At 35.1% G+C, this 27,924-nt stretch overlaps 1 protein-coding gene across 12 annotated transcripts in view; it reads left to right on the forward strand.

Annotated features, from left to right (window-relative positions):
- Window positions 1-27,924, forward strand: part of ArfGAP3 (ADP-ribosylation factor GTPase activating protein 3) — an 86,543-nt gene that overhangs the window by 19,905 nt on the left and 38,714 nt on the right. For 5 of the 12 annotated variants that reach the window (XR_013012104.1, XR_013012105.1, XM_076448391.1 and 2 more), the window contains 4 exons: window positions 8,543-8,680; window positions 20,824-21,016; window positions 21,228-21,337; window positions 23,267-23,421. Coding sequence is in view for 9 of the 12 variants with exons in the window: in XM_076448391.1 (XP_076304506.1) it covers window positions 8,543-8,680; window positions 20,824-21,016; window positions 21,228-21,337; window positions 23,267-23,421 (596 nt within the window). In the remaining 3 variants the exon portion in view is untranslated. The remainder of the gene's footprint in view (window positions 1-8,542; window positions 8,681-20,823; window positions 21,017-21,227; window positions 21,338-23,266; window positions 23,422-27,924) is intronic. The other 7 variants (XR_013012106.1, XM_076448395.1, XM_076448390.1 and 4 more) reach the window with 3 other exon arrangements.

A 27,924-nucleotide genomic window follows, 5' to 3' on the forward strand; every position in this document is an offset into this window, starting at 1 on the left:
ATTAAAGTTTTGAATTGAATTCTTCAGCTTGATTCCATACTTAATGACATAAATTCATAAAATAGTAGTTCAATAAAATTTTGAATGCAAGTCAACAAACACAATGATGTGACATTTGAAAGGTGATCTGTTGTGAAAGTGTTAACATTTATTAATACATCAGTAGATTAATTTAAAATGCAACACTGATTATAATAATAATAATAATATAGGTTAGGGCATGCAATTTTGACCCATTGGTACCCAAAAAACCACATCAATTAATCTCAGAAAAGTAATCATTTAAAATTGTTTATTTTTATGTAATTCGAGATTATCCAATTTTTTAATTTAGTGTCACAACTTGCAAAATAATTTATTGATATTAATGTTCCTGATTATTACTATTTTTCAATAAAATTGAAAAATAATAAACTATTTGAACAAAATCAATTACAAACAATTTACTCTATTGTAATGGATTGAGGGGGATCCACCCAGCTCTTAAGTTCCTAGAAGAGTGATTATAACATGGTTTTTAATAATTTGTTTTTTACAAAATTTTACTGATCATTGGTAAACACTACAAGGCTTTTTGTACACAAATTCAGGTTTTTAAATTATCAATTTTTTTAGAGATTTTATCATAATTGTTTGTTAACAGTTCAATATGCAAATTAATTTTGATTTTAAGGTTAAAAATACTTTTATGCACTGGAAAATTTTCAAATTTCACATGTGAAATCTCTGTAACGTCCACTTAATTATCAATTTTGTTTTTAAACAAATTTTTTTTTTTGTTATATTCACTACTGTATCTGTACTAATAACCACCATAAAAGTTAGGAAATATAAACTGCTTTTTTGTTCCAGAATAACTACATATTATAACACATAAATACAAATGTTTAGTCTAAATAGCTTAAATTTTATACAATTATATTTATATAAATAATAATAATGTATTAATATATTTTATTATACTGACCTTTCAGCTATGCCTGGCTAACATTATAGAAGTTGCAATGATACTATGCATATGTACTAATGTTAGTTACTATATCCAAGAATATACAATTGGCGTTTACAAAGTGACTTGTCGTGGCTGTGATTTGGTTGAGGAGTATTTTGTAAGATGGTCTTATTTTAGTTACAAAAATATTGTATGTATGTATAACTATTTACAGTTAAGTCCTTAATTTAGTTATTTTTTAGCACATAAAACAATAAAGAATTTTAGACAAACAATTTTCTTCTAGTTATGAACTTTGTACTTATTTGCTGCTTGTTGTAGGTTGTTAAATCTTACCAAGTTTTGTATATGCAGGATGTGAAACAAAACCTTTTTAAGTGTTTTATGTATATAATATACATTTTAAAATAACGAAAAATTATAAATTACAATATCAATGCCACAGAACCTACATAATTTTTCAAGCTTAGTAACAAAGCTGTATTTGGGTCTAAGAAAAATCTAAAATTTTGAGCTCACTTAAGTTTTACCTCACTGCTTGAAATCTAGCATCAAAAGAATGAGTTTGCCCCCAAATACTTCTAAGAGGTTGAGAAAGCCACTAGGGGTACATTCCGAGTTATTTCGCATATTATAGACATAAGTAGGCATTGTAAGCAAGTCTTTCTGAACATGGATGGAGGTGAGAAGGGTCACTGTAGCAATATCTCAGCAAATAGAAAACCTAGGAGGTTATTATTTTATATTCTAGCTTAGCAAGGTTGGTAATTTGTTTCAAATTCATAAGACTATAGACTTTATTTGGATATCACAAACATAATGTGAACCAGTGCTACATTCAACATACCCATGCGACACACAAAACTGTTTAGTATTTTGTTTAATATTTAGTTTTAAATTTACTAATGTATAATACAAATATTTGAATTATAAACTACAATTTGATACCAGTCTTGCTGACATGTATTCATGAAATAGTTTGATAAAATTTTGAATGTGAGTCTACAAATGTAATGGCATGGCCTTTGGCCCATGATAATAAGAGATGGGGTTAAATTACTAGAAAATGTCATTAATCATTCAGTTCTGCTTGCAGCTCAGTCTTGTCTTATTAACTCTTTTGCATTAGGTAGATCATAGTGTGCATGCTATAACTGTTCACAGATAAATTCAAAATTTAACTAAACTACTTTGTTATCAGTGTGTGTGTGTGTGTGTGTATATATATATATGAATAAACTTGGCACCAAAATGGAGTTAATCAAATTTTAACATTTAAGTTTTATGTTTTTAATTTTAACAGGATATATTTCAAACAATCCTCAGTCTCCTCTGCTATGAAAATTGTTACATTTATTATTTAGGTCTTCTTCTCTAACTTATTTACCAAACCTCTGAAAAGTGTAGAATTTAGTGTAAATTATTCGTAACAATGTTTTTTCTCAGAAAAATGTGTTTTTATAGTCTGATTTTATTTGGTTTCAGAGCCAAATTCTAGAAAATGAGATCTCTCCTTCCACACATTGACCCAGTATAGCCAGGTGGTTAAGACACCCAACTCATAATCTGAGTGTTGTGGGTTCATATCCCCATCACACGAAATATGCTTCCCTTTCAGCCATGGGGTTGTTAAAATGTGACAGTCAATCCAACTATTGATTGGTAAAAGAGTAGCCCAAGAGTTGGCTGTGGGTTGTGATGACTAGCTGCCTTCCTTCTAGTCTTGCACTACTGAAATGGATAACTATCAGAGATAGTCCTCACGTAGCTTTTCATGAAATTCAGCAAACAAACAAACCTGTCATACCCACCTTTCACATTCTGTCTTTTACAAATTGAAAAGTTATATCTTATGCTTAATATTATATTATGTTCATCACCAACGGTAAGCCAACATGTTAATTTATCAAGTGATGTATCATGCTTATTTTTTGCACATATAATTGTCAGTTTTGATTCCATTTCTTGTTTGATTTCCATGAAAAAGATATCGGCAACCTTGACTGAATTTCTAAGTATTTGAATTAATTTCAAATTTTATGGTGGTAGTAATAGTTTAGACATGGTTCAGAGGTCAATAAAACAATAAAATTTAAGTTTAAACTAATGTATACTGTTAAGATATTTCAACTATTTAGTATATACAATTCAAGTTTCAAACTGTCTGTTGTGGAGACAGAAGTGTAGAGGATGACGTTTCGAAAGTCTTCCACCTTTCATCTTCAGGTCATTTTGTGTGTAGGTATTATCGGTCTTTTATAGTGTCCTGGTGGATTGTGGAGAGCATGTTGTGATTGGTTGAATTATCACTTTCTGATTGGAGGAGACATTTTCTATAGATTCAACCAATGGCAGCCACAAGTTACTCACCTCTAATCTGGAATCTCTGTTAAGTGAAGGTTTAATAGTGTTAATATAAATTGATTCTTTAATTTTTTTTTCTTTTAGAATTTGTCTGTGTTGATGATTAAGGCTTCTACGTTTACTAATTTCTGTAAACGTTTACACGTCACTCAATACACGAAACTATCTGTGTACATGGAATTGATGTTGGTGTTGTGTTCAGTAAATATATTGGCCACATTTGAAATATGAATAAAATGAAAATTAATTGCAGGTGTGTCACTATTTTGTTTTAACATTTTACCTCACTCTGTTACTGCCAATCTTATCGCATCATTACATTATCTTAGTTACGTTGCACCATACAAATGATAAAATATTATCGCTCTGAACTGTGTACTGAAAATGGGAAAAACCCAAGTACCAGGAGTGCGCATGCTCAGACATATACAGACAACGACAAAAACATGATGTCGGAAAATTGTTCTTATTTCCACACAAGTTTACAAAAACATCAATGCATTAATTAAAGTGAATATGAAAGGTACAACGTGCAGTAGAAAACATATATATGTTGGACTTTGGGCCCACTCCTACTCCAAGTCAGTGACTCCCCCAAGAGTAGGGAGAGCCGGAACGTCACTGTAGTGTGCAACACTGACATCCATTGGCTCTTGCTTGATGTGGACAGGGAGATTGGTAGCTGTATCGGGAGCTGAAGCCTCAAGTTTTACGGAGACATGATCCATACTCTTGGCATTGTTTTTGGCTTTTAATCGTTTGTTTAAAAAAATCAACATGTCCACTGTGTCAGGATCAAGAGACGATCTCAATTTTGTAACAGTTCCTGGCATAAACATATAATAGAAACATTTAAGTATTTACAATAGAACATATTCTGATATGTCGGATAACGGTATATATCTATAATCATGATGAACCACGTGTGATATAGTGTGAATGTTTCATAAAAGAAATAAAGAACTCACCACCAGCACAGGAAAATACCCGCTCGGATGGTACAGAGGTGCCTGGAATGGAGAGCAGTGTTCGGGCCAGTTTAGACATCGTTGGATACGATGATTGTTCATTTTGCCACCAGGCAAATGGAGATTCTTTGCATGGGATTGACTTTTGCTCCAGGTCGAGTTCTAATTCAGCCTCGGGGGATTCAGGAACAACAACAAAACAGTCTTGTTCATAAAAATCACCCAACAAATAAGCCATGTCGTCTGGTGATAGTTTGCTGCCTGGTTTGGTACTTGAATTCACCTCGGCTGACTGATGTTGAGGAACAGACCTGTCAGCTGCTACTCCAGTGATTTGTGATTCAGACTGTGCCAGTTTTTGACAGTAACAAATGATTTCTCGGTGAACTACATCTCGCTGAGCTGGTGTCAAAAATGGCAATCCTTTGTATTGGGGATCCATGAAAGAACACATCATTCTAATGTTTTTGCACACGTCTTCAGTTTTTGTCTTGAAACGCCTTTTCAGATCTTGTGAGATTTCATCTTTGAAGTTTTTAACCACATTGGAATCTGAATCTTTGGTCTTTAAATGGATCTCCAACAGACTGTACACGATCGGCATCACCCCAGAGAGGGTTGGATATTGTTCTGAGCAAAGAACCCTTGTGGCTATGTATAAAGGCTGAAGAACTGGAACAATATCTTGAATGACCTCTCAGTCTTTATCAGTAATCTCAAGAACCTTTGCTTGAGAGTCCTTCACAACGTTACTGTGCAAGACTGCATATACAGCAAGTCTCTGTTCTATAAGTCTGTCAAACATTTCGTACGTGCTATTCCACCGTGTTGCACAGTCTATGATCAAACTATGGTGCGGTAATCCCATCTGCTTTTGACGTTGGGTGAGCTCATTGGAAGCTAACACGGATTTTCGAAAAAAAGTTACTAGTTTTTTGGCGCTGCCAATAGCGTGGTTAATTGATCTGACTTTATCAAATGCAGATCTGATGCAGAGCTGTAGCGTGTGTGCAAAACATTTCACACTCATCCAGCCAAGATTGTCGCAGCACAATGTCATGTTGCTGGCATTGTCTGTTATGAGTGCCGTAATTTTGTTCAGTGGTAGGTGAAATTCTGACGTGATTGACCTCAGTTCATTAGCCAGATTTTCTCCAGTATGTCTGTCTGTGACTTCTCCTGTGGTTAAAACAACATTGTGCAGTGTCCAGTTCGAATCAAGATAGTGCCCCGTAACTGTTATGTACGCTTCAGTTGCCTGGCTTGTCCATAGTGCAGTGATTCAGGATATCATTGATGAGTAACTCTTTCGCAGTAGCAAATATTTTCTTCAGATGATTTGTGACCGTTTGTTTCGATGGTACAGTGTAACTGGGATTTAGTTCTCCACAAAACGCCCGGAAACCGGGTCCTTCACAGATTGATAACGGACGCAGGTCCACGGCACACAATAAAGCTAACTTTTGTGTGCAGCTATTCCACCTATCCTTTGATAATACAGGTGCTTTATATGCATTGATTTTAGTTTGAACTTTTGTTTCTTCACAGTGGATTGACTTATGTTTATGCTTAAGGCGGTTTAGCATTGTTCCTGTTGAACCTCCAGAAAAGGTGAGTGAAACATAACTTACACTTCACTTTGTTGTTATTTTCACATTCAAAATGGCCCCATACTTTTGAACGCTTGGCGGTTGCAGGCCTAGAACTAGCAGAATTCATTTTGTACCACTTCCGTTGGCTGGTTTGGGTGTGTGCGCGTGGCAATTTTCACATTCATACCAGACAACAATTACAAGATCGTTTGCACATGATTTGACCATGTTTACGGCTGCACGCGCGCGCTGTCAGGGATCTTTACTGAAGTGTGTTTTGAGTGATGTTCGGGTAGAAGACAACAACACTTTGCATTTGCCATTTAGAAAATGATTTATGGCATAATTCTTTTTGCAGAAATATTTTTTTCAATCTTATCCACCACTCGGTGCAGGTTATCCGAGGAGCCAATATGGCAAATGTGAGTAAATCGTAAAAAACAGCGAAAACTGTCCGGGACTGTAGGGAAAATATTTTGTCACAAATGATAGCTACCATATGTTTATTAATTAATGACGTTACCAACTGGCTCACACTTAGTGCAGGACCTAAGTGATTAAACGTTTTGTAATATTCTAAACGGATACACCTCAAACAGTAACCTTCATCGTGTAAACGTAGAAGCCTTATTGATGATTCTAGTTTTCTTCTAGTTTATTCTATGTTCAGTTGACGTGGTATGCTCTGCAATGGCAGAAGTTTGTGTTTTCATGAGTCTTGTACTATCTTTATGTTCTTTTATTCTTGTTGCGAGTTTTCTTCTCAATTCTCCAATGTATGTATCGTTGCAGGAACATGGAATTTCATGGATGACATCTTAGATATTCTTTTTGGTAGGTTGCTGTTTGTTTTTTTACCAGAATGAACCTTAAGGTATTGTAGTATTTCCACAGAACTTCTGTGTTGACTTTTTTTTGGATATGTGTTTTAGTTTTTCACTGAAATGATGTAGGTATAGTAGGTAAATGGTGGTAGTGGTGATAACTTTCTGATCTTTTCTTTCTGTCGTGGCTTTCTTCAAGGAGTTTTGGATGATGGAGGAGGTGTAATCATTGTGTTTAAAACTCTGTGATCTTTTGGTGTTCTGCTTTGATGGATATCTTATAGCAAATGTTTTCTTCTCTCTTTTTTAGGCATTGGATTATACCACGTTTTATTGAGGTTGGATGATAGGACAGGAAGTGTGGGTGGGTTTTCTGTGTACAGTTGTGGCTGTTTGTCTTGCTTGCTTGCTGATAAGTTTGTTTTGTGGTAAGACATCCATTGAAGCAGAATGCCAAAAGATCAGAGAGTTTTAAACGGAATGGTTACACCTCCTCCTTCATCAAAAACTCCTTCAAGACTACAACAGAAAAAAAGATCAGAAAGTGACCACCATTTACCTACCGTACCTACAACATTTCAGTGAAAAACTGAAATGCATAGCCAAAAAAGTCAACATAGAAGTCCAGTGGAAATACTACAATACCTTAAGGTCCATTCTGGTAAAAAAAACAAACAGTAACCTACCAAAGAGAATCTCTAAAATGTCATCTATGAAATTCTATGTTCCTGCAATGATACATCCATTGGAGAATTGAGAAGAAAACTTGCAACAAGAATAAAAGAGCATAAAGATAGTACTAGACTCATGAAAGAACAAAATTGAGCCATTGCAGAGCATGCCACATCAACTGGACACAATAAACTGGGAGAAAACTAGAATCTTTGACACAGACAAATTCTGGAAGACATAAAAAAAATCAAAGAATCATTTTTTATTAATACTATTAAACCTACACTTAACAGAAATTCCAAATTAGAGGTGAGTAACCTGTGGCTTCCATTGGTTGAATCTACAGGAAATCTCTCCTCCAATCAGAAACAGTGATAATCCAACCAATCACAATCCACTAGGACACTGTAAAAGACCGTCAGTGTGCATGCGTGCACACGCACTCTTGAAAATGAAAGTTGGAAGACTTTCGAAATGTTGTTCTCTACTCATCTCCACAACAGGTAGTTGCCATCCATTCTACAACATTTCATGAAGAAACGTATTGTAAAGTGTAATGTGAAATTCCCTCTGCACTCAGATTAGTCAGCACTCTGACACCATATAATTAGTGTTAGTCAAGCTACATAATTACAAACTGATTGTTGTTTACAAAAGATGTTTATAAAGTTTACTGAAAGCTTGCCATATTTTCATGAAGATACAATGAGTACATTTGGCATTATACTATGTATACTACCATTGTTACATGGTTCTATAAAATAGAGGTGCCTGTCCTAATAGGGTTGATTAGCAATGTTTTAATTTTCTGAACTTATTAAGCTTGTCTTCTGTAGTGTTATGATACTGTTTTCAAAAGGAGTGTTTGACTTGACAGCTGGATAAAGATTTGTTTTTTTCACGGCAATAATCAGATTGGTGTACTAAACAAAAATGTACCATCCTTTGTAATCATTCCATACTAGTGTAACTAGTGTAGTGCATTTTGTTCTGTAGTTTTATTAAGTAATTTTTAGTATTAACAATTTTCATTTAAAGTGTCAGATGGAGAAATTATATTTCTGAAGTTTTGTTTCAAATTGACTTGTTAACAAATATTATGATATAATATCACAGATGTATTTTGTTGGAACTCATACTTGTTGCTAAATATTGTGTTTTATTTTTTAGTTGGCATTTTTCCAACAACACAACTGTTCCACCACAGATGCTCAACAAAAATATAACAGCAGAGCTGCACAGCTTTATAGAGAGAAGTTGCATCATATGGCAGCAGCCATCATGAGAACTCATGGAACAAAGGTAAATGTATGTTTGATTGTAAATTCTGTAAATTTGAAAGTCATAAGCAAGAATGGACTTATTAGTTTTAATTTAATACACAATGTAGTTGAATATTATTACTAATTTTAAAGAAATTCTAATTTGATGGAAAAGGAGAGGATATGGATGATTTTTTGATATTTTAAAGATTCATACTTTTTAAGTAACTGCCTTGTTTATCATTATTCATAATTTAACAATATCTAGAATTATTGTATGTTATTTTAAAAACAAGAGTCATTAAAATATCTATGTACATTTTAAGTCTTAAAAGAATGGACAGTAAAATTGTTGCTTTGCTGAAGAAATGTAAGTGATTAAGTATGCTTTTTGTGTGTTTATATTTCTGTGACTTAAAATCGTCATGATTATTTAAAATTGTACCAAACCAGTGATCGGGGTAGACATGTATTTGGAAAAGTTGGTTACACTTATGCTCCTTCCTTTACCTTAGAACTTGAACATACACATAAATCATGCTGTTTAACTGTGCCAATTTTTGCTATATTAGAGCATAATCTTGGCCATGGGTTGAATTAATGTACTAATTTCTTGTTACTGTTTCACTTTAAAATGTGAAACATAGAAGATGCAACAAAAAATTTACTATTACGCATTTTAAGAAGAAAGGCTTACAGATTCTTATTTTTGAATATCAATACATATACATGGATTTCATTAATTTAAATATTGCAGGATTCTGAGTGTAAAGGGTTATTAGAATTATGATTAATAATATCTAATGGTTTACTTGCTAGTGCCTTTGTGGTATCACAGTCAACATTTAAGCTGCAAGACACATCCAGTTAAAGTATCAGGAAATAAGAAAAACAAAACTGCAGTTCCAACCCATTTTATTGATTGCTAAGGCAGTTAATACACGAGTCAAACAACTCAAGTCTTACAGTCTAGCCTCTATATTATAAATTTGCTTTCAGCATGGTTAAATATTCTGTGCCCAAGTGGTTGCTAATTAGAGGAAATACTGAAATTGAAATAAACTGTTTTTTTGTTGTTGTTTTTTCATATCTCCCATAATTTATCCACCATTAACAAATTTTAGACTTATTGTCCTCTAATGCTGTAACAGACTGCTTAACTTTTAATAATAAAATTCCTTTTCAGCATAAGGTGAATGTCCTATTTAAAATAAATTGAGTTTGCCCATACTTGATTCTGTCAATAAAATTTGGTCAGTGAGTAGGCTGGTTTTAATTTTTTATTTTCAGTTTACTCTTTCCATACATTTTCTGTGTATATTGTGAGGTTTTAGTGAGTTGCACTCAAAATTCAATTAAACTACTCTACTCTCATGGTAAATGGATAAATTTAAAACCAAAATTTAGATAATAAATATGTTCTAAGTTCCTAATTTTTATAATGAAATATTTTAAAAAATTCTAAACCTCCCCAAATTTGAGTTATTCTCTAGGTCTATCCTTTTCTCATATTTACTTATTTACTCTCCCCAAATTTGAGTTATTTACTCTCCCCAAATTTGAGTCATTCTCTAGGTCTATCCTTTTCTCATATTTACTTATTTACTCTACCTCCGTAATTTGTGCAGCCTGCGTGTTTTTTTTAATTTACTTATGAGGTTTTATAAATTATGGAAATGAAAGCTGATAATTCTCAATTAAGTTTTTTTGTAATTTTTATACAAAAATAATTTGTATTTAGAGAAGTAACTTTATGGAGGAATTTTTATTATAAGTACTTCATTAAAAATGGAGATTTTTTTGTGTGTGTGGGTGTGTGTACCAAAGACTTATGTTTATTTAAAGCTTATGAAATTTTGTGAAGATTCATAAAATTCATTAGAGGTTATAGGAATATAATGGTCATTTTGGCATCACAAACTCAACCATATTGATTGAGCACATACAAAGAATGAAATGCTATTCGCTGTTTCTCTTATCAAAACATACAAAATCAAGACTTAACACAAGGAAAGAAATAAACAGTCTACTTAAACCATCTGTTAACCCTTTGAACTTTATTTCAACAGAAAATATTAAAAATATTCTCAGTTTTCTGTTATTTGACATGTCTGCATTCTGAATTTTCTTCTTTTAGTTTGTATAACATCCATAGTAATGCACCTATAATGTCTGAGTTATGTAATTTTGAGGTTTAATATACAGTTTATCTCCTAACTTCTTGGTGTACAGAGATATCAATACATTTACATGCCTTATGATAGAAAATCAAACCATTTATTGTTAAATTTCATACATACTTTGAAGTACGTATTTATACCCATTTGAAAGGGCTTATTTTTAATCTGAAACTTGCAGTGGTCTATTTTAAACTGTGATAATAGATGTTAGTTTGTCGTTACACGAAAACGAAAGTCTATAGTCAGTACTTTTAATTATTCTAACTTTAGGTTCTGTTTTTTGTTTTTATTTCTGATATTTAATGAAACATGGCAACTAGATTGTAAGCATTTCTGTGATTATTGAAATTCAATTTTTAGATGAATGAGTTACACTAACAAATTTTGATAAATATTTTAAAGTTTGATCTTTTTTTCTCTCTTTTCTATATTTGTAGTGCATTTGCAAAGAACCAATATTCTTATATTGTTCTGCAGAGGAGTGCTATGTATTTTGTTCATACAGGCATTGATAACTTAGATGTAGAAGATTTATGCACATAAATAGCGTGTGGGTGTGTATACATATAGGTATTACAATTACTACATAAAATACTTGTGACAAAAGTGATTTTAAAACATTTTTTTTGTGTGATGTTTACATTGTAGCCCATAATTTTGCTGTTGGAAAAAATAAACAGCATCCATTTGATACTGCCTTCAGAAAGTAAGGTTGAGTTGTATTGGTCAGTTATTCTGATGTTTTATGTGATAATAATTACTTAAACCACTATGTTTGGTGTTAGATCAAATATTCTTTATTGAATAAAAATGCAACAGTTTATTATCTATTATAAAGTTGCAACGTTCTTGTTATAAAGTGTGCTTTGAAGTTTTTATCTGTCACATCCAGCTTACAGGCTAAAATTGTACTATTTGAAGTATCAAGGTAAAGGTTGGAAAAATATGGTTACCATGCAGTTTTTATTGTTGCATTTGCAAATAGATTGGAAGAGTATCAAAAATATGCACTAGCGTTAATATAAATAATATGCCTGTCCCATGGTTGCCAACAGATACAAAGCCGTTTTCACAGCCTGAGTTACTGTAGAACATTCATTCCTTGAGTAAACTATATAGTATTTTTCTCTTTACCAGTAAAAGGAAAGAGACATCCAGATATTTTAAAAATTCATAATTGATAAAAGATGTACATGCATATCTAACCAATCCTAAAGTATTTTATACTCATTAATGTATTTGTTTTCATAATTTTCTTTTGGTGTGTTTATTAGCTCACGAAAGCAATTGTGAAATCCATCAAAATAGCACAAATTTCCTGTTCTCCATAATGACTTGCCAAAAGCTTTTTACAGTATATGTTAAAGCACATTTTTGTGAATTCTAGACATTACTACCTAACACCTCCCCTCTGTGTGGATTCCTGTACGTGGTGAGGGGACCTCCCAGGGAAGGTTCTGTTCTTTCAGTTTACCTCCTTCTCTGGGATCTAAATATCCACCCATGTGTTTGCTGTTCATGGGGACCCATGAAGGGGAGGAAAGCATCCTGGTGGTTGAGGGGTTAGGGTCCACTTGGGCTAGGGTCAACCAAATACCAATGTTGGATGATCTCAACAGGTGTTGTGAACATTGTATCTGATGCTAGTGTTTGGGTATAGCACTCACGAAACCCTGGCATTGCTGCAGTGTCCTTGTTTGGCATTGTAGTGCATCCCCTTGTAGGACTCCATGATGGGTAGGGTCAGTGGGCACCGAAATATTTGTTTTATTACGTATCCTCCAAATAAAAACTTAAATAAAATAATGAAAAACAGTCCATAGGTAAATGGCCACATCTTGAAGATTCTGCACAGCAATCTTCAACATCTCTAACACCTGTTGCTGTAGTATAAGAAAATGAGGTACACTCTCTTTCAGACAAACCTTTTAGGGCAAATATCTCCCTTTTTTATTCAAAAGGGACAAGAGGCACTTGCTGGCTCTCCAAAGCCAATAAAGAAGCTTTGATTTGGTGACATATTGGTTACACCTCATGCTACTTTGAATTTATCACGAGGAGTTATTGTTGGAAGGGATTCGAAGAACATCTCTGAGTCGAAGATTCTCGATGTTTTTTCCACCCACTCAAGGAGTTTCTGTATTGAGGCGTACCTGTACTCGCAAAGATGGAATTATGATGCTGACCAATGTTCTCATTCTGACACTTACATCATCTTATCCACCTGCCACCATTAGGGCAGGTTATCTTAATTGCAGGGTACAGCTATGCATTCCTAACCCTTTTGGATGTTTCCAGTGACAGTGGTATGGTCACTCAAAGCACATGTCAAGGAACCACAATGCCCATGAATGTGAAATGGACCCATATCCACCTGCCACCATCAAGGCAGGTTATCAGAATTGCAGGGTACGGCCATACGTTCCCAACCATCTCCAATGTTTCCAGTGTCAGCAATTTGGTCACTCAAAGTCGTCATGTTGTGGTTCCTTGATGTGTGCTCGTTGAGGTGGCAAGTACCATGATGCGTATGAGTGTAAAACAGACCCTCATTGCATCAATTGCAGTAGTTCTCACCCATCCTACTTTTGTTTTTGTCCTAAATGATTGGAAGAAAAATATGGGCAGAATTTGAAAATGATTCATAACATTACTTATCCTGAAGCTCTACACTTGCTGTCCACCACTTCATCTTGGATGTATACTGCTGCACTTCGTTCCACTGCTACAGTGGAAGTGCAGACGGATCTCTCTGTGCCTCCAAAAGAATCATTCTCAAACCAAGATGTAAAAATGATCATTTGTTCACATCCTCAGTTGCTGGAATCTAACAACAAAGACCTGCCCAATTTACTCATTGGACAATAAGGAAAAAAGACATGGCTGTAAACAGAAGGGTTCTCCACCTAATTCACCTACACATAAATAAAAATAGCCACCTTGTTACAATGGAACTGTTGAGGTTTACATTCTAATCTGGATGACATCAAAACTTGTTGATTCATACCATCCTGTGTGTCTTTCCTTACAGGAAACATTTCTGAAACCTACCGATACAGCATGTACCCACCCTGTCTTTGCCAGTTGAGACCCCTTTGGAGGCCGCAGCTATCCATGTTTTCTTGGTTCGTACCATCACTGTTTGTTATCTCTACCTGTCGCCTGGAGAAACTTAAGATCAATCAGACCTTGATGTTCTCATTGAACAGTTGCCATCTCCCTTTTTAATCCTAAGGGACTTTAATGAACATCATCCCCTCTTTGGAAGTGCTGATATTGATAGAAGGGGTTGCTCTGTAGAGCATATGCTCTCTGATCATAACCTTTCTGTTTTCAGTACTGGTTTTTCTACTTATTTTCATGCACCTACTCAGTCCTTTACTGCTATTGATCTCCCAGTTGGCTCCCTTTCACTATTCTCCCATTTGTCATGTAGGGTTGATAGTAATCTACGGGTCAGTGATAATTTTCCTATAATTTTGAGAGATGCCACCCAACCCACGTGCCCTGGTGGAAGCTGGATCAAGCAAACTAGCCGTCTTTCACTGCTCTCACAGAAATTGATTGTGCCATCATCTGTGAACCATCAAAAGTTGACTGTGTTGCAGCAGAAACTGACTATATTATACAGGCAACTGCTCAACGTATTTCCTAAAACCTAGAAGCTTTTTCCAGGATATCCTCATCTGTGGAGGAATCCTGCCTGCCACATGGCATGGAAGGCTCAAAAATGGGCCTGGGATAATTTTCATAGGTATCCCCCACTCTTGCACCACATCGCTTTCCAGCAGGCCTGTGCACATGCTTGGTGAGTGAGATATGAAAGTCAAAAGTCATATGGGACAAGATTCGAAAGGTCAGTGGGCAACATAATTCTGTCACCCTTTCAATTTTGCTCTCTGATGGCCAGGAAGTAGCTGATACCCAGAGCATTGCCAATACTCTAGGTGAAAGCTTTTGCCAGTTATCTAGAACTTCTACTTGTTCCTCTACCTTAGCCATCAAGGCTCGAGCAGAGTGATTACCTCTTTCCTTTCGAGCTGATTGTCTCTATGACAATAATCATCCCTTTCTGGTGGAACTCAAACTGGACTTTCATCGGTTGGACCCGATGTTTATTATGAAATGCTGTGCCATCTATCCCCTGCTTCTCTTGCTGTTCTCCTGATTGTTTTTATCCAGATCTGGCAGGAGAATGTTTTTCCTGATGCTTGACACCAGGCTGTTGTCCTACCTTTTTTTAAGACTGGGAAGGATCCCAAGATTCCTTCAAACTAACTTCTAGTTGCTTTAATGACCTGTCTCTGTAATACCTTTAGAGAGGTTGGTTAATGCTTCTCGTGTTTGGATTCTCGAATCAAACAACCTCTTCTCGCCCACTTAGTGTGGGTTTCGACGACAGTACTCCACCATTGACCACCTAATTTTATTTGAAATGTCGATCAGAAAAGCCTTTCTCAAACTACAACATCTTGTATCAGTTTTCTTTGACATTGAGAAGGCTTATGACACAACATGGAGGTATGGGATTTTGCGAGACCTCCATGTATAAGGGTTAATGGCCGTTTGCCCATTTTTATTAGCAATTTTTTAATGGACAGGAGACTCCAAGTTCCTGTGGGTTTGATACTTTATTTTCTAAAGGATCTTGGAATCCCTAAGGGTTGTGTCTTAAGTGTCACTCTTTTCAGTATAAAAATTAATGCAATCACTGAGCAACTTCAATTTACTATTGCAAATGGGCTCTATGTTAATAACTTTTACATCTTATGTCAGTCATCGAACATGAGGTATATTAAGTGGCAGCTACAGACTGCTCTCAATCATTTACTGAAGTGGACCATAGCAGACGGCTTTAACTTCTGTCTATATAAACGTTTGCATGCACTTTTTCTGCTAATGGGGTATTCATCCTGATCTTGAACTCTGTCTCAGGGACCACAGCACAACTTTACCAATATAAAGTTCTTGGGACTTATCTCTGACTGTAAGCTGACCTTTATACCACATGTCAAGCAGCTATGGGTCAAATGTACAAGAGCACTTAACATCATCTGTGTCCTCTCTTCCACCACTTGGGGAGTGGATGGATGTTCTATGCTAAAGATATATTGCGCTCTAATTTGATCGAAACTTAACTATGGGTCACTGGTCTGGCCCTGCCAGGACCTCGGCTTTAAAGATGCTGGACCCCATTCATCATCAAGGATTTTGGCTCTACACCTTGGCTTCCCACACTTCCCCAGTTCAGAGCTTCTACATAGTCTCATGAACCTTCTTTGCATCTCCGCCGTTTGCAACTGTCTATATTATATGCTTCAAAACTTCATTCCTTATGAGACCATCCCACCTGGGGTTGTGTTTTCCTTCCATACTTTTTCAGAACAGATGATCTGTCATTGCTCCTTCTGGTCTTTGTATCCAGGCACAGTTAGAAGAATTGGGTTTGTCCTTGGATAGCATTGCTGTATCCACTGGTCAGCCCATTCCACCATTGCTTCTTACAGTCTCCAAATGTGACTTATCTTTTAAGTCATCTGAGAAAAGCAAACACTCCTGAGTGGAAATACTGTTTGTTGTGTGTTGAAAATCAGGTGACACTGTGGGCTCTGCCATGATTTGTTGTGGTTCGGTGGGTGCTTGTGCAGAATCTCCTCTACAGCTTCTGTGTTCACTGCTGAACTGTATGCCATTTCTCTTGCTCTGGATTACATAGAAGTTAAGCAATACTCAAATTGCACAATTTATACTTTCTTTCTTAGTTCTCTACTGGCCCTGGAATTGCTCCACGCTAATTCACACCCTGTTCTTGCCAATATTTAAAACCGACTGGCCCACTTCTCTTTTTAACATCTACTTCTATCCATTTTTTTTGGATATTGTGCGATGTTGGTATTCTTGGGAATGAGCTCTCCAACACAGTAGCTAAATTTATCTGCTCTAGGACTGTCACTGCTGTTCCTCTTCCATACATGGTCCTGCATTCAAGGCTTGGAACCAGGATTGGAAAGGCCAACTTCAGGTGACTGATGATGGTTTTTGTATTTACCTGTTAGTCTTCCTGGAAGGTTACAATAAATACAGTTATACTACAGAACGTTCTTTACAACTTGAATTACTGTAGCTTTTCTCTTAACGTTGTAGACTAGATGTAAACATTGGTTTTATGCTAGTTATGTTTAAATAAAAAGCTTTTTTGTTTTACCTTAATTTTGTTCAATGAATTTTACTAAATTTACTTTTTACCAGATGTTTTGGTACAGATAGCCTAGCTACTTTGAGCCATAAAAACACCAAATCAACCAACCAACCTAACACCTGGAAGTAGACAGATATTTGTATGGATTTCAAAAAGATATCCTGTCACAACATTTACTATTGACAACAAGAAACAAGAAAGGATTCACATCAGTATTTACATATGAAATATCTTTTAAAATTAACTTGTATTACAGATTAGTAGAAAGTTGCTCGAATAATTTTAAAGCTTAACTCTTCTTATTTATGATGCTTAATGTTGATTGACCCTAAATCCATTTGGCCTAGTTGTATATCAAGAACAAGGAAGACTTCATAATTTTTCATACCCAGAAAATGTTAAAAGATATTCAAATGCACATGATGCCTTAAGTATGTAGTTAACGATATACACATTTGTACAGTTGCTTATGCTTCTGTTTTCTAAGTGTACTTTTCACTTCTAACAAATATGATTATTTAAAACAAAAAACAACTAAAAGTATATGTAATTGCTTTTGTACAAAGCAACCAAAATTTGGTGACTAGTTAAAGATGAATTTTGTCTCAGAGATGATTAAACAGATGTAAGTCGTATCAACCAACATTCACCTTATACTCATCTAACAGTATAGCATGTCCTTTTTGTATTTTATATTGAAATAACATAAACTGGATTGCTTGCAGTTAAGTGAATGATTCTTTCTTACGTTTGATTAATTTTTGGTCAAGTTTATTTTTTGTTTTTGAGCATTAAGTGGTTAACTTCACAAACGTCAAGTAATTTCCTATTATTTTGACATTCTAGAAATTATTTTCTTTATTTTTTGGAAAATGGGTTATTTAAGAACCCTACTATTTTGAATAATGTTGTTGATTAGATTTTAAGAGTTACTGAAAATTGATATGAAAAATTATTTAATGATTGAACTAGCCCTAAGTTTGGTCAAGTAACGAATGTTTTTTTTTCCAGAGCAATACCTTATCTCTTCACATAATAGCATGATCCATTCCATATCTGCTTATGAGACGTGAGCCACTAATATTGAGCTAACTCCCACATAAAAGCCGTGTTTTGATATTACTTTTTCAGTGAATGATAATATTTTGCAGCATTCGACCTCAACCAGTAAGAAAGTAGCACAACCTCCTTTCTCAATAATTTTTCTTAAGCACTTACACTTGAAATTTGGAGAACTTGAATTTCTTTCTTCACTAAAGCAGAAAAAAAAATTTGTTTCCTCCTTACGCATTTAGAATTTGTGACTAACTTCTACTTTGTCCTGTGATGGTGATATTAGTAATGCAGGACTTATGGCTACTGAAAGCTTATTTTCTATAAAAGATGGAACAGCCATTGCTAAAGTAGTGGGTTCTGTTCTTACTTCCATTTAGCTGATGTTTCATCTCAATTTGAACATGACCAGGATGGTTATTTTGTCTCACCAGGGTTTGCTCTAGATACTGCATTATCAATAGAGAAAAATCCTCACACTTTTACTTTAAGCATAATCTTACAGGAATGTCCATTTTCTTTTTTCTTCTCTATTCTATTCTGGCACTTGTTTTGGAATAAGGTTAATATTTCTTAGGAAATATTGACTCCTAGGGGTATTCGAAGACTAAACAATCCTCCGTCAACCCTACACTTTGTAGAAGTTAAGAATTTTGAACATGTGGCTATTGATAATTTTGGGCTGGAAGGGCTGATGAGTGTGGTAGGTGTGGCAAAGGCAACATCCAATTGAAGAAGTAAGAAGCGAGTTGTCAGCAAACTAGACAAAATATGAACTCAAATGGGCTTATTTAGGGCCGGGCATGGATCAGTAGATCGAGTGTCCATTTGCTTCTTTCTCCTCTGTCTTTTTATTCATTCTGTTCTTTACTAATTGAAATCACTGCTAAAAATTACTTTGTTCCTTTTTTCTTGATATCAGGGTCAATTTAAACTTGTTTTCTTAACAACTCCACATCTTACAGGTATATGATTACATATCTTGTCATTGCTTACTTGACTCTTTTGTCTTGGCTGATAGTATATTTCATTTCCATTCCTTTGGATTCTCTTTTATTTGTTTGGTGAATGGGTCCCTTAGATTCTAGTGCCCAGTTTTCATGCCTTCACCTCTTTCTTACCACTCTCCTACATTACCTTTTGATTCTTCACCTTATTTCTGAGGCACATAATTTTGCTCCTTGAGGGTTTTCTGGAAAATTTTGTTTTTGTCATTTCACTACCTTAGCATGTACTACTTCTGATCTATCTATACTTGTTTGATCTTCCTACTCTTGGATCAAGATATTCTCCTAATTATTGTTCAACTGGCTCACTCATCTTTTTTATCTTTGGTCTTCCTGTCTTTCTAGAGATGAGGATTAAGGCAGCCCAGCATCATTCCCCATTGTCTTCTGTGGTTTATCATCTTTCTCAACCGTACTTTCTGCTCCTGTGCCTAGGCTTGCTCAATCCTCGTCTTCCATTTCCTTCTTTACCCCATTTATCCACTCTATAATTTCAGGTTCATCTCTCATCTCATCACTGACTACTCTTGAGATCTCACCAGTGGCTGCTAGTCTGTCTCTACTTTTGGCAACAGGTAAATTCTGTGGTTTCTCATTCATGACCTGTTTCTTTGTCTCTTCTCCATCTCTCTTGTTTCCCAATTTCCTTTTTCCCTCCAACCAACCCTGTTCATCTTCAACATCTCGAGGATATGGTCCCAGATCTCTTGGCCAAGAAAGCCTTTGAGAGAATATTTATTCCTATTCTTGGATATTATTCACATTTCATTGTCCCAAAGATCAGATGCTGGTATCCTGTTATTAATCTATTATCTCTTAACTAGTTTCTAGTTATTCTGCAGTTCTTAATTTCAGTTTCTTTTTTCCTGGTCCTTCTTAAACATTTTGATTGCCCTGTCCTCCAATTTTTTCCATTTTATTCATAGGAATCTAGTATTAGTTTCACTCTTTTCTATTGGGCATTATACTTACCCGTTATTTTCAATAGTCTTGGAGCATTTGCCTGCCATATGGGAGTTGAGGTTTCATTATTACATGGATGATTGGCTTCTCCTTGCCCCTTCATTGAAGTCTTTCTCTCCCACCTTGTGCACAGATATTTGGTTGGTTATGTAAAAAAATAGTTTGCCTATTCCTGCTACACTTAATCTTTTCCTTTCCCCTTTTCTTTTCATGTAAAACGTAAACTCTGAAATGTGATGTAGCCTACCACAGATATGCCTCAATAGTTTCTTCTGTTGGGTGTCACATTCCAAGGGTGCTTTTCAGAAGATAGTTCATTTAGGTTTAATGTTTGCACTGGCCCTTCCACCATTTCAGTGTAGGATTCTATCTTCACACACCTACAACCTGTCCTCCTCCCTTTTGATGAAAGTTATTTTAAACAGTGGTGTTTAAGAGGAATTACTGTGCAAAGAGGTTGAGCTGACCTTCTATTGGTAAAGGGCTATTGTTGCATGGTGATATTATCATGTACTAGCAACATTCTTATCAAACGTATGATTTTTGGGTGGGAATTAGCTCAACACTAGTTATGCAATCTTTTAGGCAGATGTTCGAGGCGATCAAATTATTGTATGTGTGAAGGTATCTATCACAAATACATGTTGAGGAAAGGAAAATGTTAATATCTCTAGGTTATTACTAAAGATAATTGTAGAAGTTTTAAAGTAATTTTGTTTTTTCATTTTTATTTTTAACACTGGTTATATTATCCCATTGTTTAATAAGAAAAAAAACTATTTTCTAGTTACATGTAGACATTGGCCATCATGATACACCTCATTCACCAGAAGAAAAAGAAGTTGATTTTTTCAAAGAACATTCTGAAGCTCGACTTTATGAGAACACTGTAAATAATGCTGTGAAAAATGAGTTTCTCAATGCTATATCTCCAGAACCCACTGGCAATGGATCAATTTTAAATGAGGCTATTGAAGATGGTATGTCATTAATCAGTGTAATACTTTTTATGATTGAAGAATATACTAGCAAACCTTTTTCCTTTTTTTATACTATAAATTTATGTATCTTGAGTTCCTGTTATTAATTTATGAAATATTAAATTGTAATTGAATGATAATTACCATATATTAAATCCCAGTAAAAAAAAGTTACTTTTGTAAATTAAGTCTTCTTTAATACTATGTTCAGGTCCAAATGTGGAGATAGCTCTCAATGTTCTGCCAACTGAAGTTCGAAAACAACAGGATCTGAGAAAGAGTACTATAGGGACCCGTAAACCTATTGCAACTAAGAAGGGGGTTAGTATACATGCTAATTTTATTTATACTGTGAGAAATACAGTGTTTTGTTATATTAATTACTTTTTAGAACATTTCCATATCTTGATTTTAAGGAAATTAAGGTCATCCCTTAGAGAAATTGACCTGTGTGTAGAGTTGTCTAAAAAATTAAAGCATTAACCTTCAAAAATGATCCAGTTATGGCAATATTGATGTACGAAGGCCCAATTTAAATTTTGATGTTTTTTGTATCTTATTTACCAAATGTACAATTAGTGTTTAGTTAGCAATTTTCTATCTTTTTTCAACCAAAATTGGATGTTTTATTTCCTGGGAATTTTTGCTTCATTGGGGAGAAAAGGCCCAAACCATGTTAATGTTATGTAATTTTGTAAGGATGCAAGCAATCAATGATGTGTAAAGATTTTAAACAGAACAGCAATTTTAATCAATTACATTCAATGTTTTCTTTCTAACCAGCTTGTCCTGCATGCCATGTACAGTACAGTACATCGTGTAATAAGACTAGACTTGCATCAGAACTTTCACATGTATTACTTTAACATATTATATATGAAATGCCTGAGCACTACTTGAAAATAATTGCACCAGTGCCTGTTTTAGAAAAAAATTTTACTTACTGAGAAGCTGTAACTTGTATAAAAATTTGTTTTTAATTGTAGTGACATAAGAGAGCTATATACGTCTTGGAGAACTATTAAAATTGAATACTGATGTCATAAGTGTATGCACACACGCACGCACACATGCACCTATCTTTAATTGCCCTAATTACATTCACATTGTTTTTTCTTTAAATTATTCAATAATTTGTTTATTGTAAACTTTCACGTTGGCTTTTTTTAACCACTTTGTTATTTAATGAAAATTTCTTGTATCTTAATAATGGTAAGTTTTTTATTTCAGATCTGTCATTATTCTAATTAAACATAATTAAGCAGCTATTTTATTTATGTACATTATTTTAATATTAATAAATAAATAAAAAAAATTTTTAGTGAATAAAGAACTCCAGTCATTAGAGTATTTTGCTGTCTTGCTGAACTCGGTGATTTTAACTAAGCTCATCTGATTTTTTCTCGATTAAGAAATGTTTGTAAGTTTCAAATAGATATAATATTACATGAGAACACTTGTGTATTAAATGAATATCTAACAAAACTATAAAAATTTCTTCACTTTCATTCTTAATTCTGAAACTTCCTTGTGTAATTATATAATGAGATAAGAAGAGTAAAAAAGGGGTGTACAGCATAAGTACCATTAAGTGTAAGGCTGATGCATTAGATATTACAAATATTTAGTGATGATAAAAATTAAACTTGTTTTATTTATATCCATATTGGTAAAGTGGCTTGGTTATTACAAATGGAGAGAGAGTAATCACTTACATGAAGGTAAAAGTTTTGAAGAAAATGTTAATTTGTTTTTTTTTTTACTTAAACGTTTAATTCTGTTACATGAACAAAAGCATTGCTACATAAAGAACAGACACAAGGTAAGGTATAAATGATTCAAGATCATTTGTACATTTGTCTCTCAACTTTCTAAATTGCTAAAGACAACTTTTTCTGATCAAACTCTAAAAGTGAAATTCAAGCTATAACTCTACTGGTAGGTCCTGTTTATATACATATGTCATATTGGATAATTTGTTTTTGCTTGTAATAACACTGTGTGAACAAAGAAGTGACAGAAACATTAAATCAAATGTAAACTTTCGAAACATTTGTTTACCAAGCTGATATTTTAGGTGTTAATGTTTTGGGCTGTGTAGGAGTGAATAGGTGTCACAAATATGCTAAACTTTTGATTCACCAAATTTAACAAGAATCTGTAACTCTTAAACTGTGAATCTTTTTCACTTGTTACAACTAATTCTACTATTGCTTCATCTGAGTAATGGCAGATGTATATTCCAATCAGCAGGGATCAAGAAAAGGTTTGGGAGCTCAGAGAGTAAGAAAAGATTTCAGTGAAATTGAAAAAGAAGCTCAGGAAGCTGACCACTTGAGAGAGCAAGCAGCTGTAGCAGTAAAACAACATGCTGAAATATCTAAAGAAGAGGAAGAAAAACAACTGTGAGTAAAGTGAAAGGAATGATATATTTTACAGTTTGTATTTTTTGAGAAATTTTTAATTTGCCCATAAAATCGAAACAAAAACATGTTTGACATTATGATAATCATAATGAATCACTGAATTTTTGAAGATTGACATGATATTGTACTTAATCCTTGGAAAGTTTCTTGTGAACATGTTTTTCGGTTTATTTTACAACTGTGTGATTCAAGTTAACACATTGCTATTTTAGTAAGATAATTTTCTGTTTCCTATTTTGTACAGATTACCATTATTGTTATTTGGTTTCCACATACCTTAATCACATGTGCTGGTTTGGTTAAGGACATTCTTACCAAATCAGATTAGTTACTTAACCAGAATTGGTTTTAAAATCTTGCATACAATTTGTCAGATACGGATTTTTCATCAGTTATTGAGATGTGTAGGGTTCAATTCAGATGTTCGCAGTACTACGAGTTGTTTTACTACTTTTTTAGTGTAACAACCACAGTAACTACAAGGTCAACAATTCCTTACAAATAAAATTTATTTTTCTGTTGATTTATTCAGTTTTCATATGAAATAACTTTAGATAAAATGGTAAGCATGACACGTGGAATGAATGTTATAGGATTAATCTACAAAAGTAGCAAAGATATAAAAAAGAATGATATTTTTTAAGTTTTTTGGCTTTCATATTCAGGTAACTTTTACCAGTTTTTGCATGGGTTTATATGCTGTCTTAGAGAATTGAGGTTGGCATGTAGTGATTGGCTTGTGTTCTGGTACTTGGTGGAACAAATGATTTCCAGGCCTGAGTCTGTTATGTGATAATTTCAATATAGCACTTCTATCTTGTTGCACCATTTGCTGTTCTGACCCCTGTATCCAAACTTTTTATTCATGCTACAAGCCTTTTGCTTCTCCTATTTGAGTTAAGTGATTCCAACACGTTTCTCTGTATAAATTGTCATGCATCACCTCTTCATCAGTAAGAGCACAGTATACATACACGATATGTTACACTCTTCATGAGCCTCTACCAAAGTATCACTTTTCAATTGACAGCACTTGTGTTTGTACACGAGTCCTTCTTGACCTGTTTTCAGTTTGAAATACAGTTTCTTCACAAAGTGGTTATACTTTATAAACTACTCAGTTTTCATTAGAATTACCATAATTCTATCTCTTTGGTCCTCTTTTTTTGTTTTTTTATAAATTTACATTCACCTTTTTTGTTGATTGTTGAAGTTAATGTCACCACTTCAGATGTCTAAATTTCAACAGGTGCTTTATTTTGGACTTTAGGTGCAGGCAACCTGACAGAATATTTATTAACATTTATTCACATAGAGATTTAACCCCTGTAATGGTCAGACTTTCTCCCTTATTCTCCTAAACATGTTGAATCTGTTCAAGGTTATGAGGACTTTAATTACATTTTGTAACTTCCTGATTTTTGCCATGCTTTCCCATACCTTTCCTGAGGACTCAGTTAAGCATTCCATGATTTTTTATACCATATATCTCAGGTATGTGATGTGTTGTATCTCTCCCCTATTTCCTGTGACCCACATCTTTCTTTAGTACATGAACATTCTACTCAACATTTTGGTTTTTCCCACCACTCCTGATGTTTAGAGTCCATGTTGGACAATTCTATTTCAAGTTAAATGGTAGTGTTAGTGAGTACTTATCTCAAACAACAACTATTGGGTTCTCTTTTAACCATTCCCTGTCCGCTTAACCCATGCCCAATTTTCCCAGCTATGTCTTACCCTTGCGACTTTTTGTGGTATCTTTCCACTATTCATCTACTATATGAGGCTTTCCACAGAAATCTTGAGAAATTTTGTAGGTACATCCTCTTCCTCCTTACCTTCATATTGGCTCTTTTTTTCATCTGGGGCTACACTTTTTCCTTCCTTTGTGGACAATCTGCTGTGGTGGTTGGACCAGACTCGTACATCACCAAGTGTTCTGCTTCCTCCTCCTTGTCCAGATTTACATCTGTTTACAAACATCGCTTTTGCTGGAGCGCATAGGTCGAGTACCTGAAAGCTTCAGGTCTTTGGTCTGTCAACAAGCAGTCTTTGCATATCAATGTCCTCGAACATCTAACCATCCATTTGGCTTTGGACCACTTCTTACTTCTAAACCAATCATTGTCTGGTGATGATTCATGTCCATGAATTTGTCAGTTTTTGGTAGCATATCAATCACTAAGGTAACACCCAGTCAATATCCCTCTGCTTTCATACATTGGTTCTCCTATGAGAGGCCCACATGCACCTAATTTGTTTAGTTATGTATCATGTTGTGGGTTCTCTCAATCTCGTAGCAGATTATATTTTCCTCTGACACAACTTATATGATAGAATGATCCATTGATCCTCTTGTTTTTTGGTGGTTTTGCAGTATGTTGAATTTTTCTCACATCAGTGCATTTACACTGCACTGAATAAAAATTACTTTTCCTTTGGTCTCCATCCTCAGGACTTGACTATCAATACTTTCAGCTAAGATTCCTCCTGAAAATTCCTATATGTTTATCTTCCTGTCTGATTCCTTCATCAGGTGGCTTCCTAATTTGCACCAACTCCAGTTTTTCTCTCCTGTACCCTTTCTCTTACTCCCAACTCTCTTTCATGAACCTCTCTGATTCTTCATTCTACAGCTCTTTTTTCAGTTGTTATGCTTGGTTTTTGTCTGGTTCTAGGTGAGGATATTAAGTTTCTTTCCTTGCATAGCATTTCATTTCACTTAGTCCATATGTTCTTCTTATATTTAGGTATATTTATGGAAGTGGAAAGTCTTTCACACATTGTGCCATTCTCAGGAATTTCCAGCTACTTCACCTTCTGTGGCTGGCATGTTCTAGTTTTTGAACAGGGGTTTTTAGCCCCCTTGATTTTGGATTACTGGACAGCCTTGTCCCTAACCATGTTTCTTTCCTATTATCATAGAATAGACTATTCATTCCTTCCAGATTCACTGTCTCTTCCCCCCCAGCCCGGCATGGCCAAGCATGTTAAGGCATGCGACTCTATCCACCCATGTGTTTGCCATGTGTATGGGGAGGAGAGGGCCCTAGTGATTGATGGATTCAACCCTAACACACCACTTTGGCCTTGAATTCCTGTAGACGGGTGGCTTTGGGGTGTCCCCCATGGTCAGTCGGCTGGTCCACTTAGGCTAGGGTCAACCAAGTACCAGTATTAGATGTTCTCAAAGGGTGTTGTGGACATTGTATCTGATGCTGGTGTTTGGGTATATTACTCATGAAACCCTGGCATTGCTGCAGTGTCGTTGTTTGGCATTGTAGTGCGTCCCCTAGTAGGGCTCCATGGTGGGTGGGTCAGTGGGCACTGAAATATTCGTTTTTTTTTTATTATGAATCCTCCAAATAAAAACTTAAAATAATGAAAAAAACAGTCCACAGGTAAATGACCACATCTTGAAGATTCTGAACAGTAATCTTCAACATCTGTAACACCTGTTGCACCTCATTTTCTTATACTACATTCCATTTCAAACAAATCTTTAGGGCAAATGTCTCCCTTTTTCATTCAGAAGTGACTAGAGGGACTTGCTGGCTCTCCTAAGTCAGTTAAAAAAACTTTGTTCTGCTGACATATTGATGAAGACCCCCACTCCTAAACACATTGAACTCCTATTGCTTTCAAAGGCCATTGGAGATATACCCGTTGAGGTTACTCCCCATGCTACTTTGAATCTGTCATGAGGGGTTATTGTGGAAGGATTTGAAAAACATCCCTGAGTCAAAGACCCTCACTGGTTTTTCTACCTAACAAGTTTCTTCAGTGAGGCACATCTCCACTCACAAAGATGGAATTATGATGCTGACTGGTGTCCTTATTTTGATGTTTACATCACTGCATCCACCTACCACCATTAAGGCAGGTTGTCTTAATTGCAAGGAACGGCCATATGTTCTGAATCCCCTCGGACGTTTCGAGTGACAGCAGTTTCATCACCCGAAGACGTTATGTCGTTGTTCCTTGATGTGTTCTCATTGCAATGACAAGGACCACAATGCCTATGTGTGTGAAACGGACCCTCATTGCATTAATTGTAGTGATTCTCACCCATCCAACTTTCATTCTTGTCCCATGTGGTTGGAAGAAAAAGAGGTGCAGTGTTTGAAGACGATTCAAAACATTTCTTACCATGAGGCTTGAAAGTTACTTTTCATCTCTCCATCTAAGATGTATGCTGCTGCGCTTCGTTCCACTGCTACAGTGAGAGTGCAGACACATCTCTCTGTGCCTCCAAAAGAATTGTTCTCAAACCATAGGAAAAGTCTTTGGACCTCTGATTAATAAAATTCATTAATTAATGTTAACATCCATCTCTGTCCCTGTCATTCATACCAGCAGACCCACAGTTTCACTTCCTTTGGTTCTGGATATGGCCATTTCTTCAGGCCCACCTTCTCTGGCTCCAAGATGCAAAACAGTGATTCGTTCATGCCCTCAGTTGCTAGAATCTTTTTCTAA

The sequence above is a fragment of the Tachypleus tridentatus genome, chromosome 8 (genome assembly GCF_004210375.1).
Source record: "Tachypleus tridentatus isolate NWPU-2018 chromosome 8, ASM421037v1, whole genome shotgun sequence".
Lineage (NCBI taxonomy): Eukaryota > Metazoa > Arthropoda > Merostomata > Xiphosura > Limulidae > Tachypleus > Tachypleus tridentatus.